Source organism: Penicillium citrinum, assembly GCF_028827155.1.
Source record: "Penicillium citrinum strain IBT 23319 chromosome Unknown utg000003l:1.0-4596430.0:1.0-4598250.0, whole genome shotgun sequence".
Lineage (NCBI taxonomy): Eukaryota > Fungi > Ascomycota > Eurotiomycetes > Eurotiales > Aspergillaceae > Penicillium > Penicillium citrinum.
In genome coordinates this window covers 3,764,168-3,782,747 of record NW_026622688.1, presented here as the reverse complement: position 1 = coordinate 3,782,747, position 18,580 = coordinate 3,764,168, and the positions used below count along the sequence as shown (strand labels likewise).

The following is an 18,580-nucleotide window of genomic DNA, read 5'->3' as shown; positions in this document are numbered from 1 at the left end:
ATCGGCGCCGATTTTGTTCGCCACAACGAAGTTCCCCACAATCGCGCATTGTGGGTGGTCGGGGTAGAAATACTCCGTCGAGTTTAAGAACAGCGTATCCCCTCACTTCAATTCGATATCCAAAGCTACAATGTCCAAGATCGCGTCCACCTTTTCGCGTGAGTAACTGTTCTCATTCTTCTATTTTGCTTGACGCTAACATTCCTAGGCCTGGTGCGCTTCGTGCCCAGGTCCAATCCTGCCAAGATTTTAATTGGCGAACCGGTCGACCCCAAGCTCGATATTGGACTCGCTGTGTATCAGGGCAAGGATGTCTCTGTGCGTCCCTTCTCTGGATCGTCGATCCTGAACCCTGGAAAGGCTACAGACACAACTGAGATTATTGCGCGACTGCTGTCACCTCTGGCGCAAGCTGAGGTGGGCTCAATTCGCTGCATTGGATTGAATGTAAGTGCCCATTGTTCCATGAACCAATTGCTCGAATTCATATACAAGCTCATTGCACTAAAACAACGGAAAGTATTCCTCGCATGCCAAGGAGATGTCTCTCCCCATCCCTGACGTGCCCACTCTATTCATGAAGCCATCGACAGCGCTGGCTGATCCATGGCCCGCACCTACAGTTCTGCCTAAGATCACGCAGCAGGACAACACTGGCGATTATGAGTCTGAAATGGTGATTGTAATTGGTCGCGATGCGAAGGATGTATCCGAGGCCGAGGCGCTTGATTACGTCTTGGGCTACACGGCCGCAAACGATGTGTCCAGCAGAACTTCTCAAATGAACCAAAGCCAGTGGTGTTTCTCTAAGGGTTTCGATGGCTCCTGTCCCATTGGTAAGACTCCATTCTCCAACAAATCTTATATCAGGGTGATATATGGAACTGACAAGATGTTACAGGCCCCACCCTTGTTTCTGCAGCTTTGATCTCCGATGCAAGCAAGCTCCACATCCGCGGCGTCAAGAGTGGCCGTGTGATGCAAGACTGCCCTCTGACGTATGTCTATTTGATTCCACAACGGGAAGGACTATTTAAGCTAACGATCTCGTAGTGATCTGATCTTCAGCGTTCCTCAACTGGTCAGCTTCCTCTCTCAGGGTACTACTCTACCTGCGGGTACTATCATCCTGACCGGCACTCCGCCTGGCGTTGGAGCAGCCAAGAACCCCAAGGAGTTCATTAAAGCTGGTGATGAGTTCTCTGTTGAGCTTCTCCCCCATGTGGGCACTCTTATCAACAAGATTGAGAACCAATAGAAGAATCAATGAATAGAATAGAAGGAACAACCACGGGAAGTTATAGCAGAAATGACTTAAATCGTATCAGACTCGAGAATTTACGACATGATGTTTTTCTTTCAGTTATAAGGCCGCAACCTTCGAACCTTTGATTCTTCCCTGAGGTCCCTCGTATACCATCGCTAGTATAAGTCAAACCCTTCGATGGATACTGTCCATGGATGCTCGTGCCCAGTAACTACTCTGAACTTGGATGCCTGTATGGAAACTCATTGTAATTCGTACACCGCTAGCGTCTTGATCAGTTCATCTCGCGTAGAGAAATTCAGCTTCCTTCGAAGTCACATTCAAGTAAGCCAAGCTGGAGAATCGATAGTTAACATGAATGTCTTCATGTACGTAGATACAAAGATGTGTGGACTCGGGCCAATCAGATCATGAATTGGGAAATGAATTTTTCCCTGGCGGAGTAGATTTCTCCCGCGGGTCATGCTCAGTCAGTCAGTTCGTTGAACATGTAGACCGGACTGACAAAATACTTCTAGTAAACAATTAGTATCATGTTTTAATATTCCTGAGCGTGTTGAGAGAATTTACTAGGACTTCGTAGATTGAAATAAAATAGATTCAATTAATCTAATATTGTAAGTGGGTTGCGCCTCAGAGCTTGAGCAGCTTGGGACCGAGACAGACCGAAAACTCGGCATGCCGTGAATGGAAGTAGTCTCGGGTTTGTAGTAAGTAACCGTGGATGAAAGTTTACCTTGAAACTTGCCAAAGCACAAACATGGCATGAATTTTGAAACTACAATAGATCACATTGCATGTAGGAATCCCGTACTCAGAAGCCGGAAATGAGGCCACCCCTTGAATCGTGGACCCGGCGAAGCTCTTCTAGGCTAAGGGCCAGAGATAGCCTGATGGTCTGGCATTTTATCGGGTTCTGCCACCGGGCTGGCCCGATCAGCTTGATTCCTCAAAAGGTCGCCAGCGGCTTTTTGTTTAAGCCCACTTTCAATTTTTTTTTTCTTATTCATATTACTGTTCAATTCCTTCTTTTACTGATCATACAAATTTTCTCGTTCTTTTTCATTCACCCGAATTGAAGATTTAAAATCGCCCGCCAGTCATTTGCGTTGTTATAGTTACTGACCCGGTGCAGCATCGGCTCAATCTACCATGTACAATGCTTCGTGCGCTCGAATGCTTGAAGAGCAATCTGCTCCGAGTCATTAGCTCTTAATCTTGGAGAAATCTATTATGATATTCAGGCTTTGTTCATTCTTGGATCACAGTATGCTCATTGACTATGCATATTTACAGTAACAGGTCCCTCCCAAACATGCCGTGTCCGATGCCGAGTCTAGTCTATATCCTTCCAAAAGAAACCCCCGTCTAAAAAAAACCCGATCTTCGCCGCCGCCATCGTCATGACAAACATCTGGCCAACTTGTACTCAATATGACGACGATACCAATAATCTATCGAACAATCGTCTTTACTCTTCAGCTTCGCTTCGACGCCAAACCTTTACCCTGGCATGTAGGACTATAGTCGGGATCACGCTAACAGCCATTACGAGAGCCGCGCCAATGCCAGCACTGGGAGCGACACCGACATTCTCGAACATGGGCGAGAACCTGGAAGAGGGTTAGCAATTCTGAAGCTGAAGATAATGGGCCTTTCAATGAGAGGTCTTACCAGAATGGGCCAAGGAAACCCCAGATCTGGCGCACAAAAGTGATGAAAACACCGATACTGGCCGCTTCCTGGGGGTAACAGTCTACAGCGTAGGTGATCATAACTGTTGTGACCAATTGGTTGCCGACTGCGCCGATGGCAATGCCAATAATTGGCGTCACGTTCCAGTGGCCGGCGGGAGACTCCTGCGTACAAACCAGGAAGACAATAATGCCAATAATTGTCAGGGCAAAGCCAAAGTAACTCAGCCAGAGGCGGAATTCGGGGTCGGGCTTGCGGTTGATTGTTCGAGCACGTCGGTTCATCCAGAAATCGGACAAAACACCACCCATCTGCTCGCCGATTAAGGAACCGATGATCAAGCCCAGGAATTGCAAGCCCAGCTGCTCGGCGTTCAGCTCGAACTTCTCTTGTAACAACTGGGGCACCTCGACGGTCGCCAAAATACTACCAAACAGGAAAACCATGGCATAAGCACAAGCAGGAATGAGAATGGATGGATAGCGAGCCATGGTCAAAGGGCGAACAAATTCCCACCAGGTGAGAGGAGTAGGGTCGATTCGACGAATCGACATGTACTCTCTCTTCCAATTCTTCTCTGGTCCTTCAATGCCGCTTCCCATATATCGAGTCTCCGGTCCAAAGAAGAGATACAGGATAAATTGGCCACCATTGATCTATCCCGATCGCAGCCAGTCAGCCAAACACTAATGAAACTTGATCCACCATCAGAACAACTTACCATAGCCAGGATCCAAAAGATCCACTCATAGCCTACACGGTAGGTGACAAAACCGAAGAGGAAAGGTCCCACCGGCACACCTAGGGTAATCATGAGTGTCCAGACACCCATGTAGCGGGCACGGTCTTTCTTAAACGTGGTTTCCATTACCACTGCACTGCCGATGGCTGTAGCAGGCGAGATGAAAAAGGCAACCAAGGCCCGGCAAGCAGCAAGAGAGGCATATGAGTTGCTTTTGGCACAGCCAATATTGCACACCAGACTGCAAATGAGAGATAAGAGGAATATAGGGCGACGGCCGAACCTGTTGGACAATGGTTTCCAGAATAAGGGGGCACCTCCGAGGATGGCAATTTGCAAAGAAGTCAGATAACTAGCATTCTGCATGCCAACACCAAGATCCTCGGCAATGTCTGCATATGCAGGGACAATGCCTGCGGCAATGAATGTACCCATACAGGCGTGAAAGGCGACCAAGATCAGATTGGTCATTTTCTAGCATATCATGGATCAGTAATTCGCCTTTTTCTTGCAAATAGATGCTCACTCACTTTCCATTCGGGCCAGTTGTAAGGGTCTGCTGGACCCATCCCCGGGATAGGATCCAATTCCAGTGTTCCATGTCGTTCAAGCAGGTAATCTCGATGGGCCTTGGGGAGACGAGCGGCCACGGACTCACCATAGGTGCCTACTTGGTCGGCCCTTACGCTCTCAACAAAATCGACATCGGTTTTGGCAGTGGTGATATCCGGAAACTCATTGGCATGTTCAACCCGCTCTGCTGCACGAGAAGAAGAAGGTTGCAACTCGAGGGATGTCATTTTCAAGGACCCCGTTAAGGGTTAGAAAAAAAGGAATGCACGTAATGGGAAAAAAAAAAGACGGCCCTATTCTCGATCTCCTTTGACAATTGGGAGTGATAAGACAGAGACAGAGGGAAGATGAAAAATGAAGATCAAACTACAGGATCGACGACAACCTGGAGAGGGGATAGAAAGAATTGACTAGGAACGAACCGGGGATGTTTCATACCCGTACAGTTTTTGCATGCAAAAACCATTGACGGGCTTGGCGTGCCGAATACCGAAAGTGAGTGCGCATAAGCCCCAATGACAAAGCAGACTGGGGTATTTCTTTGCCCCCGTCGGCTCCGGACTCGCCTGGAGAAGAAATGCGGAGGAAGTCCCCACGGGTTACCGGTGGGTTCATTTGGACTCGGCGAGTCAGATTGAAGACATTGCGATATCCCGATGTCACTGGGGTTAGTCACTCGTTAGTCACGGGTCCAGTCTGGCACTTGAGCACGGCTAGCCGATGAACCTTTGTTGCTGTCAACACGGCACGCTCACGGGCCTCAAGTACCGAATATACACTAAATGGGCCCCTTGGCTCAGGAACCCCGGCATTCAGATCCAGAGATCGGTAGAGTAGCTATGTTATCTCCAATCCAGTGCTTACGGTTGGCTATATAAACCTAGGGCTTCTGGGTGTCTATGGGGTATTCTTGCCATATTGAGATGTCGGAGAACGAGCGAGTGCATGCTCGGGATGATTCAATGCCGAGGATTCCATATGTGGCAAGGCAGGGTAGAGTAGTCTACTTCCGTAGCTCGCAGTCAAAATTGAATTGGCTTGGTATTCAATGTAAAAGGACAGAAAAGCCCAACATAAGCAATTTTGTGGCACTGAGACTGAAACCTTAGCCGATGCATATGTATGCAGCGTATCGTGTACATAATACTGCTGCGGAAGCAAACTCTTGATGCCACACACCTTGGGGCCACGCCCGGAGTCCCAACTGAATTAATGGTGTAATTTGCCAACAGTACCATGTACTGGCATGGTGTACGATGAATAGGTCTCAAGATTTAGATAGTTCCTGAATGAGAAGAAGTCGTCGTAATCTCAGACTATTTCTGTCGAGGGGTTTACTCATCCTAAGGGGATGTGGGAAAGGTGCCACCACCCACAATTGTCTTCTCCACAATAATCTCTACGTCCCACTCTTTCCCACTTCATCCCACTTCTACATACTCTACTTCCCAGGTGATACTATTCAGATATAGCATCTCTGATATGGAGATTATGGCCGGATCTTCGTTGTCAGGAATCAAGAAGCTGGCATGTCGTGTATGTCAGAAAGGTTTTACCAAGGCTGAACATCTTCGAGTGAGTTTCATATCTATTGCTTCTTCTGCCCCACGATCTTTTGAGGGGCCGCTCCTTTTCATCGAAATATATCAAGTCTTTGATACTAATGAACACCATATAGAGACATGAACGTTGTCGTGAGTCTTTTTTATTTTCCAATTAGAAGGGAAATATTACTCGTCAACTTTGACGAGTAATATCAGAATCATCATTCTCCTTAGCCTTCTCCAGCTCATTTTGGTTGATTTTCTCGACTGACAGGAGTCCGTACTTTAGATACCGGGGCCAAACCATTTGTTTGCAAAGAATGTAGCCGACCATTTGCCCGGCAGGATGCTCTGACCCGCCATGAGAAGTTACATCAGCGAGACATGGAAGTCAAAGATGTGCCACCGCCATCCTCAGGCCCTTCGTCTACTTCTCTGGACTCTATGGCTTCATGGGATAGCAGCACAACATCTCCCACTGGGCCCACCTCAACACCGGCTACTAATCACTCATGGAATGAAGCACAGCCAGTTCATGCCTCGAATATCGATGATGTTGCGGCAGATCTGGACTTTGCTCTCATCTGGCCTGATTCGGAGAATCTATTTCAAAGCTTGATGTCTTCTGACATAACGGATCAATGGCAGATACCCCTGGGCACACTTCCTTTCCCACCCGTTGTACAGGGTATTAATACCATGAACTTCGGATCCCCTAGCTCGTTCGATGACCGAACTTCTTCGGTGGGGTCAATTCCATCTGGGGAAGGCCATCAGGCAGTGCGTGACGTTACAGAGATGGTCAATAGCTCGGTAAGCTTAGGGTCAATTTTTTCTTGAGATACAGAACATATTCCTACGAGTGGGCAGCACTGACAATGTCTTCTCTCTAGTCTTCAAGCGTCACTGCTGCAATCAAAGCAACTTCTATAACATCAGTCTTCCTTGATGAGTGTCTCCATATGTTCTTCGTCAAGTTCATTCCGACTTTTCCTATACTTCATCGTTCAACATTTGTATTTCGAGAATGCACTCACGCTCTACTTCTGAATGCTATTGCTATCGGATCTCTGTATCTCGGCCCAAGTGATTCGGTAGCAAAGGGCGAAGCGCTGTGGAGGTTAGCACATACAGCTGTAGCGACTTCATGGCAGTCTCTTATTACGCACAGTGGTCCATATGATGCTTGTAAGGGGGTGCAGCTCATTATCACCGCCCTTCTAGGTCAGATATACGGAGCTCTATCTAAGAATCGTGCTATCCGGACCACAAGTCAGGTCTTCCGCCCCCTGGGCTTTTTCTGGGCACGTCACTGTGGCATGTACTATAGCCAGCCATATTCAGCGGAGAATTTGCCTTCAATCAATGCCCCTTTCACGGAAAAAGAGCATCAATGGCGAGTCTGGGCCGCACGGGAGATCCAACAGCGTGCTTTATTGGCGTACTACGTCCTTGATGGTCTTGTTGCTCAAATGTCAGGTGATGGCGCATCAGCTCGCCATGTCTCTAACCCTTTAGGGCTTCCTAGCAGTGAAGCAGCCTTTGATGCCAGTACACCGGATGAATGGCTTGCGCACATGCACTCCCAAAAGCCAGACCAGTCATCCTTCAGAGCGATATTCCGCTCTCTCTTCCCACCGGTTGGGAGCTTTCGTCCCTTGGACTATCCATTCTCCGCCTTCGGACTTCGGGTTGTTCTCGAGGGTCTTCAGTCTCTAATATCTGATTGTGACGGTCCTGACCTAGCTGTTGGGGTGCCGGGTCGATCAGATGTCCGAAGGGCTCTAGCTCAGGTCCATGAGACTATATCAATGAGCATTCATTTTTCAGCTGCTGAGCGACTGGAGATTTTATTGCGCTGGCATACAGTTTGCCTTGACGCCATGATCAACTCAACAGTTCTTTCTCGCCATGTGTGCGCTCGCTATAATATCTCTCAACATGTCCCTGGTGGAACTCGGGATGTCCAAGCTGATTTTGATCTTGTCAAATGGGTTAATAGTGAAGATGCACGGCGTGCAGTGCTTCATGCGGTTGCCATTCAAGATATCATCGAACAACTTCCGCGTGGCCGTGCCCATGTAATTCATATGCCTAGCTCGCTTTTTGCAGCGGCGACGGTTTATGTTGTCTTCTCTCTTACTGGAACGGCAACGGTCCATCTTCCTCGGACAATAATTTGGCAGGATGCTTTACTTTCATATTCCGACCTTTATATTGACCATGACGATATGCCGCCTCCGCCTGGTTCAGAGACCCGCCGCTTTGTGGAATCAGAGCAAGCTGTTTCGTCTGCTCCTGTCGGTGGCTCTGTGCGAAATCTTTTGTACGAACTGAATTCGATGCAAAAGCTTTTCCGCTGTCTTTCGTCACAGTGGGGAATCGCCCGTGATATGGACGAAATCGTTGCTAGGTGGATACAGATCTGCCATTAGGAATTAACTTTCCATGGCCTTATTTTAAAGTGTTGACTGAATCTTGAATTATTAGCGTGACTTTATATATGCATAATGAGACATGGGAGTTGAATCTTCTATCAAAATTACTTCGGCGTCAGTCAAGCTTATCATAGACGACAGTCATATAGTGTCTCTCTACTCGGCAAGGACCGCGAGACTCTCGAAAGAGGTCAATAATCGATTTGTCCTCGGAAATCAAGGGCCCTATCTATGTGAAGTAGATCTCAAAAATATCCCATATTCGAGGTGCCCGATTTGTAAAAGCCCATAAACCCCAGTATTGATAAACACCACAAGAAAAAAAAAAGCAAACCCTTCAAAGTCAGGGAGTTACCCAGTCAAGCACTCCCACCAGCTATTGCTGTTCTCAGACTGTAGTCTCATGCCTCGTCAGCACCAAGCCCAAGGACAGAGTAAGCGCTGGTCTCCCTCATCAGGGTGTCCAGCTCATTGGCCGCCTTGGAGCTAGCGTTATTGTTGAAACCACTCGTATCCACGGATGGCACACCCTTGCGAGGGCTTTTGGTTTTCCGGCGCTTGGCCGGACTCGCGGACTCGTCGTCAGAAGCCTGTGGACTTCCCAGGGGCTTCTTCTTGGCAGGTGTCTTGAGGGCATCTTTTCCAGGAGTCTTGCCATTCTTTGGTGGTCTTCCCCTTTTCGCAGGGGTGGTCTGAGGTTTATTTGGGCTTGAAGGGTTGCTTGCGTCAGCTGATCCAGATGGGCCTGCGTCCTTGGTAGTTTCTTTGTCCGCTTCTTCACGAAGAGCCTCAGCCTCTTTACGGAAAGCACGAAACTTGTGCTCGATGCTGTTGTAGGTAGCTCCCTCGCCGTACATCCTGGCGATCTCTTTGTAGTCGAGCTGAATCATACATTAGAATCTCGTGGCGATAATTGATATCATTCACTCTTGACCATGAGAGAGACAAACCTTCAGCCCCTTTTGGGAAGCCAGCAGGGCTGCTAGCAGCTTCTTGTCCTCGACACGCATTTTTGGTTATCGATGGATGAATGAACAATATGCGAAGATAATCGTGGTAGTAAGAAATTTTCTGTAGAGAAACAGTTGACCCTGATGGAGTATTTTTCACCTGCTTGGATTTCGGTATTGAAGAAGAAGAGGTGGAAATGAAGTTCGAGAAAGCACCTGCTGAAATGAGCAGTCAACATTTGTTTCCCAGAAAGGAAAGAACCAAGAAGGTAAACAGTAAACAGTTCGGGTTGCGACTTCCTCATCCTGCACTCTCACCTCATCGCATACATAATACTAGTAGTACTACGTAGCATCAAAACAATTTTCTTGAATGGATGATATTGGTAGATTATGTTATGGTTGGGAAAAGTTTCGAGGAATTGTAATGCTCCTACGGACTATCAACTGAAAGTTGCTATGTACTAGATTTTCTCCATTCACACATCGCATTAATACACTAGTGTAGAAGGTCAGTACACTTCAATATCCAAGTAGGGCATGGCATTCATTTCCCTTCGGAGTATATAAGCCACTTTTTACTAACAATCGTCCATTGGATAGAGGAACTATCGCCTTCAGAAATCCTCATTTGCATCATTTACTCAGCATGTATTAGTAGATATACTTCTAGATGTGTATAGGGCTAGGTCATCTAGATGACACCGCCGGTGCCAACCCCCGGGCCTCTTGGCCACCCCATGACGACAACATGACTTTTGGGAAACAAAAACGTGCCATTTCTGATTTTTCGCCTAGGCAATTGCTTTCAAGTGATAGTTCCTTATACTTCATCTTTGGGCTATTTGTGTTCAGCCTTAGCTCAAAAACGGTCTTTACCTTACTAGCAAAATGTCTTCTTCCATGGGCCATCATGGGACTTTCGAGGTTCCAAAGTCGGCACAAAGCCAAAAAAAGCCTGGGTGAACGAAGTTTGAGCTAGTTTTTGCGCTATTCTACTAACCTTTCTGGTAGGCTTGAAAGCAAAATGGCATCATCTAGCGAATCCACGAAGTTGGAACATGAGGGTGCCTTCGTTGAATATCCCGGCTCAAATAAGCTGAAAGACAAGAAGGTCCTTGTCACAGGTGGAGAGTATGCTTCACCTTATTACCCAGAAATCTTCTTGACAAATTGACTCACAGAATCTTAGTTCAGGGATTGGAAGGTCAATCGCTATTCTGATGGCTAGAGAAGGTGCAGACATCAGCATCGTATACTTACCCAAAGAAGACGAAGATGCTCAGTATACCAAGACTATGATCGAGAATGAGGGCAAGCAATGTCTCCTTATCCCAGGCGATCTCAGAGACCGTAACTTTTGTTGTTCGGCAGTGGAAGGGCATGTCAAAAAGTCAGTCCTAGTACATCTTCTTCTCGCGTTACATGAGGCTAACTGAGAGTATCCTCTGCCGCAGATATGGAACCCTCAACGTTCTCGTTAACAACGCATCGAAACAATACATGACCCAAGAATTTGAAAATGTGGATTTAGATAAGACGAGAGGATATCTTCAAGTGCAATATCATTCAGATGATTGCAATGGCGAAATTTGCGCTGCCTCATCTATCTCGTGGTGATTCGTGTGTTGGTATTGTTCCAATTCCATATTCTTTTCCCACTAATACTTCACAGGATCATCAATATGTCGTCGGTCGTTACTTTACGGGGTTCGGGAACTATGGTGGATTACTCTGCGACAAAAGGTGCCGTAATCGGGTTTACCAAATCTCTAGCAAAATACCTTATTCCAAAAGGGATTCGAGTCAACGCCGTGGCGTGAGTTGGAGCTCTGACTCAATTACTTGTGATGATCCCACTAACGCATGGGTCTACTATTTATGTAGTCCCGGTGCTATATATACCCCCATTCAAGCCGACACTCGCGACGCTAGGCAGATGGAAGGCTGGGGCCGTGGTGCTGGGCTCGGTCGACCAGGCGAACCAAGCGAGGTTGCGACGAGTTTTGTATTTTTGGCGAGCGCCGATGCGTCGCTATATTGTAAGCTCAAAATACCCGAACCCTTATTTGAAACTCAATATTGATTTGTGCTTTGGCAGACGGGCAGGTTCTACACTGTTACCCACTAGGGGACTAAGGTAGTGAGTGCGTGGTGCACATTCTTGATACGCGAAACATGCTTCGAGCATATCTCTTCAGTGTCGCGTTTTTCAATACCGGAGCAGGTCTGAACTTGAGAATTTGTCTCATTCTTGGTCAATAGGTTATAGTGCAATCATTTGGGATCGTATATCAGTTTACAAGCCAGGGTTTAGCCCCATTCAATGCTTTTTCCCATCCTCCTTCGTTCTGCCAAATAGCAATGCTCTCGACCTCATCCCTGCCCAACTTCAACCCATTATAAAGATGCTATTTGCGATTAAGTCAACCCCTTGCCGTGCCATGTGGATAAAGAAGAAGTAAAAGGAAATGATAAGAGAAAACTACGACTTACAGGGAACAAGCCTTCGCCTGGTCGTGGACCACATACTTTGCCATCCGGCGACTCCCAGCGAATATTCGAGATGACTGTAGCATACTCGATACGGAGGAGATATACAAGTGGTTCCTCCTTGAAAAATGTGTTCAGGGTATTGGCAACCTGGTGTGCCATCGATAAATGCACAAAGCCCGATTTCTGATCCAGTTCGCTAACAGGAAGCCGCTCAGGGAGGGGTTCCCGTATCGGAGAGGAAGAAGGGACAATTTTGTAAATATAGCGGGGCTGGGTATCGAGAGCTGCCATATTGAAGGAGCCCTGCCAAGGTGAAGAATAAGGTTGATGAACTCACGAAAGAGTCCTAGGCCTGGAGCGGGATATATGGCCGAGTGGATGTCATCTTGTGGCATTTAGTTTTCAGCACGGCGGGGTTAAGCCGCCCGTTTGAACGCTCAAATCACGTCAGGACGGAGGCGGGGTCATTTCCAAACTTTTAGAGGTCATAGTAGATAATCTGCAAATTTGTTTTGAAATTTATTACAACTACTGAGTTCATTTGATGTTCATTTGACATAAATACGTTGGTGTGGTAGCTAGACAAACTTGGAACTTCCAAGGTTGAACAACAGTAGTTAATCGACCAGCCCTGCACCTGGAGGTGGTTAATATATATGTTGTTCAAGTGCAGAGCCAAGCCCTGGAGGCAGTCTCGTACCAATTTTTTTAAGCCTCACCTCTGTTTGAATACTATTCTAGTAGATCCAACGGTCACAAGTTCATGGAATAAAACCGCACAGGAATCTTATTCTACCACTAACTCATGGCGTCGACATCAAATCGAAGTACATACGGTGGTAGATGTAACCGGCCCGCAGGCCTTGTAGTGACGCAGCCGACTCGGGTGCTCTAATGTGATGGTCGCACGGGACTACCATCGACAGCCAGTGGACCTCAAGACCCGTCAAAACGATCCAAACCTCGATTCGTCGAGATGATCAGTATCCTTCCACCCTTTGCAAAGGAGCACAAAATACAAGTTACGAATACTATGTGTACTTCCATTCAATATGACTGATTTTTAATCATTGGTAGTTCTACTGAATGAGACTAGCTGTTCGTATGGTTTTCTGCAACAGCTTCAGCCATATATTCACGTGATACTGATTGGCGATCGGACTCCATCACCTGATCGGGCTATACCAAATCGGGAGATTTGTTTTGGAGCCGTCCGTTTTGGGCCGCGGGAATCCTGGTCGCACCTGCCCTGTTGCCCTGTTACCGTGCTTTCCTGTGGCACCCCACTGTCAACAGAGCGAATTCCATCATCAGAGGGTCTCGCGGCTCGGTTCTTCGACTCCAAATCTTTCTGGAGTGTGCTCTATCACCTTTTCCCCTCCACCCCTCCAGAGACCCCATCGTCTTCTTCCCTATTGCGTGTCAATTCATCCATGCACACTGGCGCTTGATCTCACATTCCGAACGCTTTTATCAACGACAGACTCGGACATTTGATACCGACTGGACCCCAACAGTATCTTAATCGCTGCCGGTAGAGCAGGCATGCGGTCTTTCGAGTCCAAGAATTCTCCTTCGGTTTTCGCATTCTCCTTGCGACGGTAATAGTGATGTCGACCCAATTCCCATCCTTCAGGCGCGCCCAGACCGATATTCCAGCAGAATCAGAAAATACCCTGCGGCATACTGGTTCAACCGCATCCACAAACTCATCTGCCTACTCTGTCGCGTCGAGCTCATTCGCGCCGAGCCGGACAAGCACGGTTTCATCCAATGCGTCAATCCCGGGTAACCTAGGTCATTATCGGGGGAAGAGTGAAATCACGTCTTCTACAATGGATTCATTTGACAGAGGGAAAAATGCTGGCACGACATATGAAAGCATCCGCCGGTCTCTTCGACCTTTACAACAAGTCCCCCAAAACTCTCCATCTATCGTCAACAACAAAGCCCTTCCTTATCGCCACTCTCGCAGCAACACACTCGACGAGTCCCATCATCTGAAGGATTATCGGCCAAGTACACCCGAGTCGCATCAAGTATACCAAAAAGAAAACGAATCACCTCGTTACAGAACTGCGGCATTGGAACCCCAAACCCCTCCACCTGCACCTTCACCTCGACATTGGCCACCCACCCCGACAGCAGGATCACCTCGACCTTCATCGCCTCAGAAGACGTTATCGAATAGTCCTCATCCACCCACACTGACTACCGCTCTATCTGCACCTGATATCGAGACATTCCAAAAGTCCTCCACCCGTCACCTCAGGACCTTATCCAAATTTGCACAGTCTGGTGAAACAGATGATTTTCAATTCGGCTCTGGGTCAGCTTCTGTAGTAGGTCTACAAGGAAGGCGACGTCTAAAGCGCGCCGATTCAGTTGCTGGTAGGAGTGGTGCTATTTCACCGGAGAAACCGAAGACTTCATCATGGGCAGCCGGGAACTGGATGGACGCGCAGCGTCAATTCTTGCAAGCATATGAGTATCTTTGCCATATTGGTGAGGCTAAAGAGTGGATTGAGGAGGTCATTCAAAAGCAAATCCCGCCAATCGTTCAGTTGGAAGAAGGACTGCGAGACGGAGTGACACTCGCCGAGCTGGTGCAGGCCATGTATCCCGATACACCCATGCGCATTTTCCGAAACCCAAAGCTGCAATATCGCCATTCCGACAACATCGCCCTTTTCTTCCGCTTCTTGGATGATATCGAACTACCTGAACTCTTTAGATTCGAATTGATCGATCTGTATGAAAAGAAAAACATCCCGAAGGTTATTCACTGTATCCACGCCTTGTCGTGGTTGCTGTTCAAAAATGGAATGTTGGATTTCCGCATGGGCAATTTGGTTGGACAGCTCGAGTTTGAACATCACGAGCTTGAGAAAACGCAGAAGGGTCTTGACAAGGCAGGTGTCAGTATGCCCAGTTTTGCAGGTATGGCCGCGAATTTTGGAGCCGAGCCTGAACCGGAGCCGGAGCCGGTAGAGTCAGAAGAAGAGCGAATCGACCGTGAGCTCCATGAAAACGAAGGCGCGATAGTTGATTTCCAGGCTCAAATACAAGGTGCAATGGTGCGCCTGAAGCTCGGCAACGTGATGAATGATCTTTGGGACTTTGAGCCCCGTCTGATCGAACTACAATCCAGATTGCGCGGGGATTGGGCGCGACAAATTAGTCAGTATCGACTCGACATGCGCCGTTTTGCTATCCAGCTTCAAGCCGTCAGTCGCGGATTTATTGTTCGCCAGCGTCAACAAGGAGAAAGCCAATGGCGGAAATCCCAGGAGAAGAATGTTCTGCAGCTGCAGAATCTGATTCGTGCGTCTAAAGTACGAGCAGAAACCAACATGCTCCAGACTCGCATCCATCGCGAAGAGTCTGGAATTAAGCATTTCCAAGCCGCGATTCGGGCTGCACTGCAACGAAAGGCCCTGGCTGACCAGTATGAACAATCTCACCATGCCGAAAACGAAGTCACGTCCCTCCAGGCGGCCATTCGTGGCGCCATGCAACGTAAACGAATCAGCACACAGTCGAAAGAAGTGAAAAAGGCCGCTACTTCTGCCAAATCACTGCAGGCAGTGATTCGTGGCGAGCTTGCCCGTCAGCAGCTGTCACAGACGAGAGCTTCTTTGCAACGGGAGACGGCACAAATAACACAACTGCAAGCCGCAGTCAGAGCATTGAAGGCTAGAAACTCCCATTCAGGGCTTCTGCAAGCCCTTTCAAGAACAGCGGGCGGGTGCGCAGGACTTCAAGCTCTAATTCGAGGAGCTGCCCTCAGAAAGAGCAATAACGCCCTTCGCGCGGAACTTTCGCAACATGCTACCTCCACCACGGATTTACAAGCTCTGCTCAGGGGTAACTTTTTGAGACAGTTCTTGCATGACCAGCAAGCTGCCCTGTTGAAGGAAGACCGTGTCATCTTAGAGCTACAGTCTCGTGTTAGAGCTATGATGGAGCGCAGACGCTTAATGGCCGACCGTCGGGCTCTCAAATGCCAAGAGAATATCATCGTGAATCTCCAAGCGCTTTCTCGCGCGGCTTTGCTCCGCATTGAGGTTGGCGATATTCTCACGCGCCTCGAAGAAAACGAAGAACAAATAGAGCAGCTTCAGGCGCTTGCCAGAGCCATGGTTGTTCGTGTTCAAGTTGGTAACATGCTGGCCGACCTTGAAGATCAAGAGGAAGCTGTAATTGATTTCCAATCTCGTATCCGAGGAATGGTCATTCGCAGTCGCTTTGAGGAGAGACGACGCCACTATAACGAGAACATGGAAAAGGTTATCAAAGCCCAGAGTGTTATCAGAGGCCGTATTCAGGGCCAGGCCTACAAGAGCCTGACAAGCGGCAAGAATCCTCCCGTGGGAACAGTTAAAGGATTTGTCCATCTGCTCAATGACAGTGACTTTGACTTCGACGAGGAGATCGAATTCGAACGACTGCGAAAGGTGGTTGTGCAGCAGGTGCGGCAAAATGAGATGGCAGAGCAGTACATCAGCCAACTGGACATCAAGATTGCACTGCTGGTCAAAAACAAGATTACACTTGACGAAGTCGTGAAGCATCAGAAACATTTTGGTGGCCACATTGGGAATCTGCTCTCCAATACTGAGATTTCCTCTAAGGATCCCTATGATCTCAAGGCCTTGAACAAAACATCCAGGAGAAAGTTGGACCAGTACCAGGTTTTCTTCTTCCTTCTTCAAACGCAGGCGCAATACCTGGCTCGACTTTTCCGCCGACTTCGTGAAATCAATACCTCCGACAAGGAATACGAAAGAATCAGGCATTTGATGATGGGACTCTTCGGGTACTCCCAAAAGCGACGTGAAGAGTATTATCTTGTCAAGTTACTTTCTCGATCTGCCAAAGAAGACATTGAGAACTTTGCTTCCCTTCCAGAGTTTATGCGCTCGACCCCTTTCTGGAATAAGCTCTTTGGCTCATACGCAAAATCCCCTCGAGACCGCAAATTTATGCGTGATGTCCTTGGAACTGTTGTGCGAGAATCTGTCATCGAAAATCCAGAGCTTGACCTCGAAAGTGACCCAATCCAGATCTATCGCTCCTCAATCAACAATGAAGAGCTTCGAACAGGACAACGCAGCAGACGAGAACCAAATCTCCCCCGTGAGGAAGCCATTCGAGATCCAGAGACTCGAGAAACTTTCATTCAACATTTACAGGACCTCCGCGACATTGCCGACCAATTCTTTGCTGGCCTTGAAGACTTCTTATTCCACATGCCATTTGGTGTCCGATACCTCGCCCAGCAAATGTATGAGAACCTCCTCACACGCTTTCCAAATGAAGACCCTGGGTTCGTCCTTCAGACAGTGGGGCACTGGATGTGGAAAAATTACTTCCAACCCGCAGTGCTCGAGCCTGAGAAGTACAGTGTGGTCGACCGAGGATTGACCCAAGAGCAAAAGAGGAATTTGAGCGAAATATCCAAGGTCGTCGCACAGGTTGCCTCTGGAAGACTTTTTGGGGCTGAGAACGTATATCTGCAACCTCTTAACTCCTATATCGGCGAGTCAATACAGCGTCTCGGTCGGATTTGGGGCCAGAGTAAGTTTCTTCTAACCCTAACCAACGAACTGTAGTTCTTCAGCTGACCCAAAGCAGTGATTTCCGTCCAGGACGCTGAGGCCTACTTCGATATCGATGAATTTAACGACCTATACGCCAAGGCCAAACCTACTCTATATATCAAGATGTCAGACATCTTCTCAATTCATCAACTTGTTGCTTCGGAAATCGAGTTCATTTGCCCGAACCCCGATGATTTCCTCAAACAGCTCACCCGAGATCTCGGAAATGTTAAGAGCAACGAGAACGAGTTGATGAGCGTCAGCACAACCGAGATCAACCTCACGCTGAACCCTAAACTAGCTCAAGTTGAAGGTATGAATAGCAACCAATTTTTATCATGTACGAACGTTAGCTAATGATCAATCCAGATCCCGAAGCGGAGGTCAAGGCATTGTTCATGGAGACTAAACGATGCATTCTCTATATTATTCGAGTCCAGACTGGGGCAAATCTCATGGATATTATGCTGAAGCCTCCATCAGTGGAAGATGAAGAAAGATGGCAAACTCTGGTACGGGACGAGATAAACACGAATAATCCCCGACGAGGCGCGTATGGCGATGCCAGTACATTGATCGACATCGGATCAATGGACTACGCGGAACTCAAAGGCACAGCCCTCGAGAATATTCTCCGACTCGAGCAGGCCGGTAAGATCAGCCGGCACAATCACTACCAAGACCTACTCAACGCCATCGCAATTGACATTCGCACGAAGCACCGCCGGCGTGTGCAGCGAGAGCGAGAGCTGGAAGGGGCACGTTTGACCTCTAAACGCCTTAGCGATCAAGCAATCTACCTTGACCAGCAGCTCAAGACCTACAACGACTATATTGAACAGGCCATGATCACCTTGCAGAATAAAAAAGGAAAGAAGCGATTCCTCATGCCATTCACCAAGCAATGGGACCATCAGCGAGAATTGCAAAAGACTGGCAAGGTCTTCAAGTTTGGATCCTACAAGTATTCCGCACGCACCTTGGCCGACCGAGGTGTTCTCGTTTCATGGAAGGGCTACAACGACCGCCAATACGATCGAGTGGACTTAACGATCTCCAGTAATGAAGTTGGAGTGTTCACTATCGACGGCAGTACTGGCAATATGATGGTTCCAGGTGCCAATGCACAGGTACCCTTAGATGATTTGCTGCAGGCTCAGTTCAACAACACACAGTTCATGGACTTCTTTGACGGACAAATGCGGGTCAATGTCAACCTGTTCTTGCACTTGATCATGAAGAAGTTCTATAATGAATAGATCTTGTTCAGAT

The 18,580-nt window shown here is 47.9% G+C and overlaps 7 protein-coding genes across 7 annotated transcripts; 4 read left to right on the top strand and 3 right to left on the bottom strand.

Moving 5' to 3' along the window:
* Positions 1-130: 130 nt before the first annotated feature.
* On the top strand, positions 131-1,258 carry N7469_004650 (fumarylacetoacetate hydrolase family protein; the record flags this gene model as incomplete). Its single annotated transcript, XM_056643570.1, has 5 exons — positions 131-158; positions 209-447; positions 521-836; positions 902-998; positions 1,054-1,258. 5 exons carry the CDS (start codon positions 131-133, stop codon positions 1,256-1,258), a joined length of 885 nt encoding a protein of 294 aa, XP_056502982.1.
* Positions 1,259-2,738: 1,480 nt separating this feature from the next.
* Positions 2,739-4,504, bottom strand: N7469_004649 (uncharacterized protein; the record flags this gene model as incomplete). The annotated part of the gene is made up of 4 exons (XM_056643569.1): positions 2,739-2,880; positions 2,942-3,618; positions 3,684-4,178; positions 4,235-4,504. The coding sequence occupies 4 exons, from the start codon at positions 4,502-4,504 to the stop codon at positions 2,739-2,741; spliced, it is 1,584 nt and encodes a 527-aa protein (XP_056502981.1).
* A 1,264-nt stretch (positions 4,505-5,768) lies between these two features.
* N7469_004648 (uncharacterized protein) lies at positions 5,769-8,256 on the top strand (the record flags this gene model as incomplete). The annotated part of the gene is made up of 4 exons (XM_056643568.1): positions 5,769-5,852; positions 5,956-5,971; positions 6,096-6,634; positions 6,715-8,256. The coding sequence occupies 4 exons, from the start codon at positions 5,769-5,771 to the stop codon at positions 8,254-8,256; spliced, it is 2,181 nt and encodes a 726-aa protein (XP_056502980.1).
* Positions 8,257-8,660: 404 nt separating this feature from the next.
* N7469_004647 (uncharacterized protein) lies at positions 8,661-9,269 on the bottom strand (the record flags this gene model as incomplete). The annotated part of the gene is made up of 2 exons (XM_056643567.1): positions 8,661-9,140; positions 9,210-9,269. The coding sequence occupies 2 exons, from the start codon at positions 9,267-9,269 to the stop codon at positions 8,661-8,663; spliced, it is 540 nt and encodes a 179-aa protein (XP_056502979.1).
* An 831-nt stretch (positions 9,270-10,100) lies between these two features.
* On the top strand, positions 10,101-11,348 carry N7469_004646 (oxidoreductase, short-chain dehydrogenase/reductase family; the record flags this gene model as incomplete). The annotated part of the gene is made up of 7 exons (XM_056643566.1): positions 10,101-10,171; positions 10,224-10,343; positions 10,402-10,602; positions 10,667-10,825; positions 10,885-11,028; positions 11,097-11,251; positions 11,311-11,348. The coding sequence occupies 7 exons, from the start codon at positions 10,101-10,103 to the stop codon at positions 11,346-11,348; spliced, it is 888 nt and encodes a 295-aa protein (XP_056502978.1).
* On the bottom strand, positions 11,337-11,996 carry N7469_004645 (DUF952 domain-containing protein; the record flags this gene model as incomplete). The annotated part of the gene is made up of 3 exons (XM_056643565.1): positions 11,337-11,462; positions 11,513-11,620; positions 11,706-11,996. The coding sequence occupies 3 exons, from the start codon at positions 11,994-11,996 to the stop codon at positions 11,337-11,339; spliced, it is 525 nt and encodes a 174-aa protein (XP_056502977.1).
* Positions 11,997-13,249: 1,253 nt separating this feature from the next.
* Positions 13,250-18,567, top strand: N7469_004644 (putative Ras GTPase activating protein; the record flags this gene model as incomplete). Its single annotated transcript, XM_056643564.1, has 3 exons — positions 13,250-17,285; positions 17,343-17,621; positions 17,678-18,567. Coding segments are annotated over 3 exons (5,205 nt in total), but the record flags the coding sequence as incomplete, so codon positions are not given.
* Positions 18,568-18,580: the final 13 nt, after the last annotated feature.